The sequence below is a fragment of the Chenopodium album genome, chromosome 3 (assembly GCF_948465745.1).
Source record: "Chenopodium album chromosome 3, dcCheAlbu1.1, whole genome shotgun sequence".
In the NCBI taxonomy this organism is placed as follows: domain Eukaryota; kingdom Viridiplantae; phylum Streptophyta; class Magnoliopsida; order Caryophyllales; family Amaranthaceae; genus Chenopodium; species Chenopodium album.
Window position 1 is genome coordinate 64,570,763 of NC_137836.1, and position 12,407 is coordinate 64,583,169.

General features: G+C 33.3%; 1 protein-coding gene across 1 annotated transcript; it reads left to right on the forward strand.

The window, feature by feature from the left end:
* Positions 1 to 744: 744 nt before the first annotated feature.
* Positions 745 to 11,034, forward strand: LOC145624037 (E3 ubiquitin-protein ligase MIEL1-like). Its single transcript, XM_081676965.1, has 12 exons — positions 745 to 992; positions 1,082 to 1,169; positions 1,263 to 1,319; positions 1,423 to 1,455; positions 2,211 to 2,288; positions 2,403 to 2,446; positions 2,548 to 2,588; positions 5,842 to 5,924; positions 6,018 to 6,109; positions 7,450 to 7,519; positions 9,108 to 9,146; positions 10,617 to 11,034. Exons 1-12 carry the CDS (start codon positions 880 to 882, stop codon positions 10,758 to 10,760), a joined length of 882 nt encoding a protein of 293 aa, XP_081533091.1. The 5' UTR covers positions 745 to 879; the 3' UTR covers positions 10,761 to 11,034.
* The last annotated feature ends 1,373 nt before the right edge of the window (positions 11,035 to 12,407 follow it).

Below are 12,407 nucleotides of genomic sequence, written 5' to 3' on the forward strand. Positions count from 1 at the left end.
TATTCGTCCATAATCTTGATATTTTGGTAATGCATATGGAACAGACAACATGACTTTGTTCAACATGTGCGAAATAAAGTATTATATATTGTTAAATTTATACGAAATTCAGTCAACGGTTTTGATTATCATTCACAATAATTGCTGCTTTATTTAGATTATCATTCACCATAATCTACTCTCACATACCAATCGTACAACTGAAGTCAAACTTGTAACACAAATTTGTTATTAGGTGATCCAAGAGCTTTCTTAATTGGTCTACATAAACATGTGAAAGTTTAATTTGTACAGTTGTGTAATTGAAAACAGAGTTAGTGTAACCGAAATAGAGCAATTGTTACACTTATATAGAATAAAGTGTACTCGAAAAAAAATTATTAAAAATCGATAAACTTACATTAATTCCAAGATCTTCTAGAATCAAATTCATCATCCATTGTAATCCCAATGAGTATTATAAATTGATTTTGGTACTCTTGTGACAAAGAAGGAGAAAAGATAACTTTTTTTTTTTTTTTTGAAGGGGAAGAGAAAAAGATAACTTTAATACTTCTATTAGGGTTAAAAAATAAGGAAAAAAGGGTGAGGAGAAAGATAACTTTTATATTTCTATTAGGATTAAAAAATAAGAAAAAAAGGGTTGCGTCAAGTAAACCTAGGTTGCGTTTAGCACCCCCTTAAAATATTACCGTTTGAGGTACCCAACTCATGCTCAACCAGTCAAACCCCCTATTGGGACAGTACAGTACAGATCAATTTTGGTGGATCATTCCGCAAATCCTAATTCAACACCGTCTCTTAAAATATTACCATTTTAAGGATATTATAACTACTGCTAAACTCAACCCAGTCAACCAAAACCTCTAACCTTCATCAATGGCGGAACAATCCTCTATTCCCGAAAACCCCCAAGATACCTCTGTTCCCGAAAATCCCCAAGATACCTCTGTTCCTGAAAATCCCCTAGATTTTGGGAAGCTTGAATTCGGGTAATTTCAATTTTATATACTTCATTTTTTCTAAAATTTTCAACTCTTCTGCAAATATCCCCAATTATTTTTTCGAATTTGTTATGCAGCTGCGAGCATTACAGGAGACGATGCCGAATTCGAGCACCATGTTGCAATCGTATTTTCACCTGTCGGCATTGTCACAACGAAGCTATAGTACGCTTCAACAAATTCTCGTTCTTAATTATTTGTATTTGTTTTTCGAATTTTGATAAATTAATGATTTGGGATTTTGTTGATTGAAATTAGAACTCTTTGACCAATGTTAAGGAGCATCATGAGATTAATCGGCGTGATATCAAGCAAGTAAAATTTCCCACCTTTTTATTTTATTTTATTTTTATAATTTCTTAACTACGTAGTATTTATTTTTGGATTGAGGGTTTGATTGTTTGGGGATTTATTGCAGGTTGTTTGTGCAGTTTGTGAATTTGAACAACCGGTTAGTTTTTCAGTCTCTTTTGAGTGCTTATTTAATAGGAAGGTTTAACAAGAAATGAGCAACTATGGTTGGCAAAACAAAGATTATTCCAATTTGCAATTATGATTTGTATACTGATGGGAAGAAATCAATATGATTTGTAACGATTTTTGAGCCGGGGTTTGTATTAATTGGTGTGTTATAAGATGAGGGATATATAGAGAAATAAAGACATAGCCGAATTTGATGAGTGGAGAGATAGAGATAAAGGATGTACAAAAAAAGAAATGTTGCCATATAGGTAAAACATCTTAAAATAGTAATGGTTGCAAACTTGCAATATTAGGTGAATGGAAGAAATATATTTCCTCCGTTCCTTTTTAGTTGACACGTTTTTTAGTCACATTTTCTAATGCACAAATTCAACCGTGAATATTTTTAATTACTGAAAAACAAAAATTATGAAAAGTTGATATGGAGTTTTGAAAATGTATATCGTTATGAATTTAACAAAATCCCACTGACTATAATTTTCATTACGTATAAATCACAAAACACGGTCAAAGGGAATTGTGTAAAAAAAAATGGAAGTATTATTATATTAACTATAAATAAGAAGGTTATTATAACATAATTTTATGAATTCGATAATTAGTTTTTCATTTCTTTTTTTTTTGACAATAGCAAAACATAGTTTTTCATTTCTATCGTATTGGTAAAAAACAGAAAAAAAAAAAAGATACAAATTGTTTGTTTTCTGCTGTATTGGTGTACAGGTAGCAAAGGTCTGCTGTAGTTGTGGGGTTAACATGGGTGAGTATTTTTGTGAGGTGTGCAACTTTTATGATGATGAGGTATGAACTAGTTGCTTTTCACCCTCTTCCTCATCTTCTTTTTGTTTATTTATGGCAAAAGCTTTGAAATAGTGATCTACATTGCCTTTCTATAAATGATTTATCTTTTCACAGATTGAAAAAAAACAATTTCATTGCACCGAGTGTGGAATTTGTAGGTCAGCATCGTTAGCTAGCTCAAAATTTTTTTTTCTCTGTTTCTGTGCTGTTTTTAACTTTTGACTGTTATTGTCAACCGCAATGCTCATTCAAATTTCAGGGTTGGTGGTCGTGAGAACTTCTTTCACTGTCCAAAGTGTGGTATGCCTTAATAGCCCTTTTTGGTAAATTCTGACATTTAGTGTCTTACCATATTATTGCTCGTGCGTTGAGTGCATTTCTACTTTTCCTTGCTTTGTTCATTCACACTGTTATTTTTCTTATTTGTTATCTTCTTTATTTTTAGTGCAAAATTATACCACTCCCGATGGTTTAAGCTGGTATAGGGCCCTTAGCTTACTGATTGGTCATGAAGCATGTTGGGGAGCACATACACCATACAAGCTTTGGTGATACGATGCTTGTGTTCTAATAAGTATTAACTTAACTAATACTCTCTTTGCTTTGTAATAATCACAACAATTCTCTTTACGTTTGTTTCATAATAATTGCAACACTTGCTTATTTGGTATGGACCACTCCATCTAGTTTTCTTAGTTGATAGTTCCAAGCATTATTCATAAACTTATAAGTTTTAATTATATTAAACTCTATTGATAATCACAAAGAAAACAAGCACTGGCTGTTCACTTCACTGGTTGAGTGCTTTGGCTTTTGCCTTTTGTTTGTCCATGTACCAGACAATCAATGTGGTGGTGCACTGGTTGTTCGTGTTCAAAGTGTTTTCCCTACCTTATTTGAAGTTTAACCAAACACTTATGAATAGTGTATGCCAATTATATCCCTGAAAATGTCTATTTACATATATACCCCAATTTATGTATGTGAATCACATGTGTGGCATTTTTTTCCCTTCCTTCTTATTTGCCCTTATTAATGTTAGTTGAGTCTTCTATTGAACTCTAAGAAATAGTGTGCAGACAATTATACCTTTTAAAAAATTTTGTTTACATATTTTTCCTAATTATTGTTACCAACAACTAAAGTTATGCATGATTAAATTGATTATAACATAAACCAAACTGAGATTCCGAACATGGCTAGCTATGTGAGCACATCGCGCGCATTAGCTACCTTAGTAAATATACAGTTTAGGAAGAATGTGTTCTGTGGGATGGATTAGTTGAGGGGATCTATACACATATATTTATTAATCTATTATAAACATCAATATACTGCAAGAGTGCAAGTAGCATGCTTCCTTAGACAATTCTATTGGGTTACATATGAGTATCAATTAAAGCTCCTTTATTGGTGGGCACACACATGATCAAACTGTGGCAAGAGATGACAACTTAGATCAACTAGTAGGAAGAGTTTTCTTCTCTCTTTCTATTTTATATTAAATTTGAAATAAAATTACAAGTATATATTTACTGATTTTATTTCTACACTAAACACATTAATTAAGGAAATTCTAGACAAAGTCTTTCTTTTCTTATCTTCCTCCTTTGGCCCGCCATCATGGAGCTACATTCCCAACTTGGACTATGCTTGAGGTGGTTTACCAGTCAACCTCGCTTTGAGCTCGGCTCATGTTTGTGGTTTGGTTCAACCCATGCTTATGTGTGCGACCCTATAAGGTTACTTCACACTTCCTCCATTTTTCTTTAGTTGCGCCATTTGGGTTGGACACAAAGATTAAGAAAGGAATTAAATAACCAAAATACCCATCTGATTACAAACAAAGGAAAGAGAGTAAAGTGAGGTAACAAAGGTAATTATCAAACGTAAGGGTAAGATGAGTATTTGGTATGTGAACACAAACAAATAGTATTATGTGAGCATACCTAAAATAGAATTAGTGCAGCTTTATAAAGAGGAAAATGATGAATTAAAAATAAGGAAGAACTATTTAGTTGCAAGCCCATTTACACTAAACTGGCTAATCGATAGCGACTCCTAGCTAAACCTGTTGATTACTTAATATAAATGATTAATTGTCATTTGTAATTGATCCTATAAACATTCATTTAGAGTAATGCACATTGTTTTAAGGACACACTTCCAAAAACTTTTAACTGATATGATGATTTTTAAAGCTTGATGATGACACTTGGATCATCAGTTGATGCTGTTTCTTTTTTTCCTTTACCACTAAAAGGCTGATCATTCAAATTCCTTTGAAGGTAAAAGTAGTATAATTTCGAGAAATGGCCATGACCATGTTTTCATTATTGTGGCCACTTTAAAGTAATGATTATAACCTTGATGATTGACTATGAGTTGTAATATGTAAATTAGGTCCATGCCTTAAATGTTATCCCCCCCCCCACAATTAATGATCACTCATATTAATCTGTAAGAGAGAGAATTCTGTATCATCAAGTGAGGTTTAGTTATATAGATTTTCCTTATTTAGTGTTAAGCTAGTGCTTTTGGTCCTTTACTAGCTGGTCTTTGGATCCATAAGCTTATTTTATGACCTTTCTAGTCAAACTTTAGTTGCATTAGAGATTCTCAGATTCATATAACTTGGATTTCTTCCTAATTAATTTATCCTCTCTTTATTCTTCTTCTTTTCTTTCCCATCTAACTCAGAGTAGAGCTCCACTGGTCTCTTAGTGCCAAATAGTACTTGGGGGTTTAGTGTCTTGGAGAGGGTGGTAAAGCAATCAGGTGCAACTTTAGGCTTCAAAACCTCTGGATTATGTGACCATTACTCTTGTATGGTAGTGAGGGGACATGAAGGTCTGTTTGTTTGTGTTTAAAGCAATTCGTAAATTTCTTAAGTTGCCTTCCCCAAAATAATTTTTGCCAAGTGAAATGTCTTTCTTAAGCCTTTAGTGAAGCTTGCATGTATTTTTATTTTTATTTTATTTTTTTTCATGAAATTTCATTTTGTTCCTGTGAGTTCAATTTCAGTGTGTTATAATTTTGTTTTTGAACAAGTGTATTGGTTATCTCTTCTCACTTTTCCTAATTGTCAAGGTCCCCATCAGTTGCTATACTTCTGAGATTTGAATAGCGTTCCATTACTTTTCTTTAACTTGCATATTTTCTATAGCTGCTATTTCTCGCAACATTCATAATTCAATCTTTAAGAAATCAGAATTTTAACACCATGTTTCTTGCATGCAAGGCATTCTTTTTCTTGTCCTCATCTCTCTTCCATGGCTTGCTTTGTAATTAACTCCCTACCCCTAACTTTTGTTTTATCATTTTGGCTATCACTATATTGTAAATATGTGATAGCCAATTACTTGTCATATGTGTTATAAATGTAAATGCTTGTTGAGATGACTGATCATTAGGTTATAGAAGAGTGACATGGGTGGAATGTTGGTACTAATTTGGGTTATTTGCATTGGTGCCATTTCAATTGGTTTGGCAAGGTGAGAGATTTACTCCCTTTTTTTTTTTTTTTTTTTTTTTTTTTTTACTGCAATTGCAGGTTCTTGCTATACTGTGAGCCTGCGTGACAACCATGAGTGTGTGGAAGACTCTATGAAGAACTCTTGCCCTATCTGCTATGAGGTCTGATACCCAGTTGTTAAATATGTATAGTTAAGGAAAATAAGTATTTGTTGTGTTGTCCTGATCATGTTGCATCGTGTTGACACTTGACAGTACCTTTTTGACTCAACCAAAAGCACACTAGTTATGAGATGTGGACATACAATACACAGGGGTTGCTATGAAGAGATGTTGAATCAGCAGCAGTAAGCCCATTGCATCTTCTTTATTCCCATGTCATTTGCTAAAATTTTTTCCTTTTCCCAGTGTAAGAATGTCATCCCACCCTCCTCTTCTGAATGAAGTTTGTCATAAGTTGGTAACTTTAATTTTTCATGATATCGATTTGAGACATCGCTGCAGTAATTTTGTTCCAAGTAGATCTAGGAGAGTAGAGATTTGAGGAGTACAAACTATAAAGAAAATAAGCAAAAGGCTACTAAATGATTGGTCTGATGACAACTAGTTCAGCAGGGCTGTTACTTTGCTTGTTTATCATAAGCTATTAGCATGTCTCCAAGAAAGACTTCTAAGTGCTGCTTCACAGCCGCCTTGCTCTGATGAATATTTGTAAATTCTCTGTACTATGTAGTAAAAAATTTATCTATATTGTAAAAATTTCTTGCCAAAAGCCCAAAACTTAAGCTCATTAAATTTTTATATACCATATTACCATGACACAAGCTTTTTCTTTGTTACTTTAAAGATGGACCATGGTCTTTCATTGTTGAAGTGAGAAGCCTTACTGCGTTAGTGGGAAGACTATTAGCATTTATGTCAAGTCCAGATACATTAATAGGAGATCATAAAATATGCCATATTTTCCTTTAATTGTTATTCTGAAAATAACTGCAGCTTTCTTGTAATATCCAATGAATGTCATGGCTTTTCAATCCATTCTGTATTGCCTTTTGTGAATAGTGACTGCCTATTTGTAAATTATGGTGCAAATAGAACTTTGAAGTTCATTTAGTTGATATAAATGCTATTTATAATTTACCAAAATCAATTATTTGTAATCAATATAGTGTGTAGATGTGTTTCTGCTTGTCTTTCAGGAAAGATAAATGAAGAACAAACATGAACACATAGGATTTTTTGGCTCACTAACAATGTGTTAGTTATGTCATGGATAGGTGTAAGAAAGTTTTTATTAATCTCAAGGAAAAATGGGTTAACTTAAATCCTACGGATTTAATATATTAGTCCCAGAAGCAGGAACAGAATATGCCCTCTTTAATAGGCCAAAATAGAAACATAATGGATAATGTTGTTCGTATGACTGTATGAGGCAAATATATTGAAGGCGTATATTGAAAGAACAGAATATACCCTCTTTTAGATGGAGCAGAGACTTGATCTGCCTTCACTTATCTATTTTTCTTCCCGTCCATATTTTAATATTTTTTTGTCGAAAATGATGGGATCTTTACACATTGGTTGAATTGAAATTGTTTTCCTGTCTTTTGCATTCCTTCTTTTTAAATAGATTTTGATTATATGTATCATTTTCTTTATTTTGATGATAGTATCCTATATGGATCAGGTATCGATGCCCCTTATGCTCCAAGTCAAGTATGGACATGGCACTGAACTGGGAAAAATTGGATGAGGAGGTCGCAAGTTATTTAATTTGTTTAATTTTCATATTTCATTTTCTTCCTTGAAATTTGAAATTCTATTAACTTGATTCTGCTGTTGTTGAAATTAATGTGCATACATATCTATCTACTGAAAGCATATACATGAACATGCACTGTATTGGTATTTGAAGTGGAGCCAGAATACGGTATAAGAAAATAGAATATTGGTCCTTTATTATTGTGCTTGTTAGTAACAATATTAGATGCGAAACTGTGTAAGTATACAATCTCAGAGATAGTAACGTAAAAGAGACATTGGCAGATAGATAATGAAGTGACGTAAGAATTACTCTGTGTTTTCTAGGGCACCTTTATACTGATTTCATGGTGTAGTTATAATTGCATCTGTCATTTTGTAAGCTTATTTCTGCTGTAATGGCATGGTTGAACTTGTGATTGGTGCTGTTTTCTTCTCAAAGGGAATATTTGTATCCTGATAGAGATGTTTAAGGTCTCTTTCAAGTTCAAGGCTATAAAGCTTGCTACTAGGAAAATTGATTTTACTGGAAGAATTATCCGGAATGATAGTTTTAAAGAGTGTCTTAAGTTGCTATGAGTAGTTCCCCACTCCCCCCCCCCTCCCCCGATATCAGCTTTTAAGCTGCTGTGAGTAATTCCCCACTCCCCCCCCCCCTTTAAACTCTTTATTGGTTCTGGCCAATGCAATCTGCTGATTGCTACTGCTCATTGCACTGCTAATTGTTGGTTGTTGTTGACCTCATGTGTATAACTGTTAACATTTTAGCAGATAGGTCTGAAAATTCCATATTTAGTGATAATATCCATAGAAATGGGGCTTGAGGTTTTGGTCGCTCGATTGTAAAAAGCTATCATTATGATGTGGTGTGCGGTTTAAGGGATGGTTAATCTCCATTCATTTTTTAATTTTCTTGAAAACATGGCTTGTAAAACAATATAATACGCCACCGTTTTATTTTAGTGGTATCTTGAAAAGACTACAGTAATGTGACATGTTCATCATGATTTATCTAAAGGTTTTGGCCAGTTGATCGCTGCATGACACTTTATTTTACTGGTGCATTTCCAAGCTACCAGCCATGGCTGAATCATTCTTCAATTGCACTTCTCAATCATTTTTTTTTTTTGGGTCTGTTTTTTGTGGATGGATTCTTCATAAACAATTTCTCTGCCTATTTATCCAAATTAGAGGAAAGGTATATATGTCAATTGTGGATCTTCTCTGTTGGATTCTTGTTCATAGCTAATTCTTACTGGATGCATTTTGTTGTCATTATCTTGTTATTGTGTACTGGTGCTTCTCTGGTGGTTAGTTCCTGTAGGCCTGCAGCAGCAGCTGCTGCTGTACTTGTCTGTTCTCTTTGCTTGTTGTAGCATCGATTTTCAGCTTCAACCTGACCAATATGGTCACTGTGAAAGTTATGATGGATTTTCTAGTTGACTCTTAGATGCTTGTCTTCTTTATGTACTTTCTTATCTAGGAGGATGTGTGCTATAAGAGATATAGTTATGTTAATGTCAATTTCTCTTTATGAGATAGATATGTTAACTTGGTTCACTAAATATTTCATATGGATTGCAGATTGAAGTTACTATCATGCCTGATGAGTATCGATATGAGGTACCACTTTACTTATTCTGGTTTTGTTGTGATTATTTCCCTTGAACTTTTTGACCCTTCAAGCCCTCTATTTCAAAGGCAACTAGAGTAACGATCCGGAGGAAGGTTAATCCAAGCCCTCCACTATAATTATTTAATGAACAACTGTAGTGAGGTTGAGGCGTGGAGCCAATCTTGATGGTATATGCTCCATGGCTCACTACTCTGAATCTGCATTTGTAATCTATCTTGAAGTTGCTAGTGAACAGTTCCACTGCAGGGACTGTTCACTAGCAACTAGAGTAACAATCCGGAGGAAGGTTAATCCAAGCCCTCCACTATAATTATTTAATGAACAACTGTAGTGAGGCTGAGGCGTGGAGCCAATCTTGATGGTATATGCTCCATGGCTCACTACTCTGAATCTGCATTTGTAATCTATCTTGAAGTTGCTAGTGAACAGTTCCACTGCAGGGACGTTTCTGCTATACCTATAGAGGACTAGTCTTTAGAATAAAACTTTAGGTAGGTAGATCACTTGTGAGATTTCCTTGACATTTTAGTCTCGTTGATTCTACCAATCTTCCTACAATTATCTTTGAGGTTGAAATGAGAAATAATAGAATAAAAGATCTACCCAACAACAAATACTAAAAGGTCAGTTTGGAGAGAAGGGATGGGTTAAATAATAATTATCATAAAAATTCACAAAGTGATTTTCCAATTGCATATGGACTTGGTAATTGGTTTGGTTTTGAAAATTTGCTCTCAAGTGTTAGATTTGACGAATTTATGAAAGGTTTCGTTTTTATAGACTTATGAATTCAAAATGGCTCATAAACATGTCAGTGTGTCATGTATCTAACATAGGTACGCTTGAGGTGAAACAACAAAACCAAGTAGCATAGCAGGGCTTCATCTGTTACCCATTTTTGGATACTGTAAAACATGCTCTTCATTGGCAACTTTGTTAAGCGAAGGCTTTCATATTCTCATTGTCTTAGTAAGATTTGCAGAAGTTCTATATTATAAAATGACCAAAAATACTTTGTAGTTGAATGTTTTGAAACTCTCTGAACTTCGCACATTTCAAAACTGAGAAATTGAATCCCTTATTTCATTCTATTGGGTTCCTCACCAACATGTCACATGTGTAGTTGAATAAGTAGTATTATTTTTTATATGCTATTGCTAAAAATCGTTTGGATCAATAGCCATAGAAATATACTAATATCATAAATATTCATAATCCTCTTGCTGCCACATTGATGATCGGCCCTTTTTGTAAAAGACTAAAATTGTTGGATTAATCTGACATTTCTGAACTCTCAATCTCACAAAGACTATTTTGAATAAATGTACCACATGCTATTACTATTTTTAAATAATGTGTTGGAACTGAGGAATTTTTCTGAACACCAAATTGAGAATACTGCTACTTTGTTCTCAATTGAGTGAACAAGATATTGATACAGGAAGAAATTTTGGCAGGTATCAATCCTCTGCAATGATTGCAGTGTTACAAGCATAGTGAAATTCCACATATTTGGGCACAAGTGCAGTAATTGCAATTCATATAATACTCGTGTAACGCAGAAGCAAAGTCCTCAGCAGGAATCGACATCAGATAACTGATTCAATTGTCCACCTCAATTTTGTAGCAGACATTAAAACACTGCTATTAAACAAGCATTCAAATTGGTTTTTGTTTGTAATATTCTAGCTTTGAGTTTCTTGGATGGTTGGGTTCTGCAGTGGTTGTTAGTATTATTGATCATTGTTCGCTGTAAAGTATTCAGAAGCTAGAAACTAGTCAATATACCAAAAGGCACAGGTTTTGTTATGTATGAAATACATTTTGTTCTTGTTGAACAGATAGGCTGTTTATTTATTTATTTTTTTTAATACATTAACATTTTGCAAAAGATGAAAAAATGTCACTCACATTGTTTGCTTATATGATACACTATTATCTACATATCACAAATAAGTATCCCTATCCCGTCATGCTATTTTTTTAAATGACTAGTTGTTGGCCCACGCGCCGCGCCCCCAATTTGGTGATTTCGCCTCTGTGATTAGTGTGTAATTAGTCGTTGTTTATGTGATAATGTAATTGGTTGCATTTTAATTGTTGATTTCATTTGCTTTGATTGGTTAGTGTATAATGATCACTTTAGCTATAGTTAATAAATAAGTGCACAGAACTAATGCTTCAACTAAAATTGGAGCAGTTTATAACGTAATGTCAAAGAATTGTGTTTAAATTATACGAACTTTGCATAACATGTAGCATTTCAGAGTGTATTGAACCAAATTAAGTAATGATGGAAAGTAATACATATAACTTTATTATAAGTAAACAAATAAGTAATGTTACGGAGGGAAAAGATGAGAGCGCGCGATCCCCTTATATGGTGATCTACTCGGTACGCGCGCGGTCCCTCAATTTGGTGATCTATACTCGGTGATAAATGTGTAATTAGTCGTTGATGTATGTGTAGATTATTTTAATTTTGTTTTGGTAATAGAGTCAGGTAATTTGATTCGTCTTTAGTAAAACTCCCTATTTACTATAACATCTCTTCGTTCTCGTTAATTTTGTCATTTGAGAAATATATATATGATGATAAGAGTACATAAATAATGTTTATTTATTAATTAATAATCTATAATAAAAGTTTTTTTATCAAAATATTTTCATTTTTTGTAAATATCAAATTATAGGAAGGATTTCGAGCTTTTTATGAGCTTTCGAGTCAAGTAATGAGCAATTCGACTCGTTAACATTTCAAGTCAATCTCGAGTTCGAGTCGAGTTTTGACCCCGTTAACATATCGAGCCAATTTCGAGTTCGAGTCGAGTTTTGACCGAGTCAAACTCGAGTAGCTCGCGAGTTGTCTCGTCTCATAAGCACCCCTATGAATTAGAATCGAACTTAAGATCTTTGCTTTAAATGAATTTAAATAAATAACTTGGGGCATCAAATGTTAAAAGGATACTTTTAACTCAAATGGAAAACTATATAAATACAAGATGTATTTGTTAACAAATTTGCATCATCATAAATAATGGCGCGCAATCCCACAATTTGATGATCTCTAATTGATTATTATCACTTTTTTTTTTTTTTTTTTTAGGGAGTTATTATCATTATTTAATTAGCTTATGTTTTATGTTACATTATTTTATATGTTTACTTATAATAAAGTTATGTGTATTTATAAGTGTGACAATTTTGATTAGCTTTATTTTATGTTAATCATTGAACATATAATTCTG

What these genes read in the sequence shown, in the direction of transcription:
- LOC145624037 (XM_081676965.1), top strand. Translation starts at nt 880, where the DNA reads ATGGCGGAACAATCCTCTATTCCCGAAAACCCCCAAGATACCTCTGTT. An exon ending in ATTGTCACAACGAAGCTATA is followed by an intron (nt 1,170 to 1,262) that starts GTACGCTTCAAC and finishes GATTGAAATTAG; the next exon opens with AACTCTTTGACCAATGTTAA. An exon ending in CTGATGAGTATCGATATGAG is followed by an intron (nt 9,147 to 10,616) that starts GTACCACTTTAC and finishes AAATTTTGGCAG; the next exon opens with GTATCAATCCTCTGCAATGA.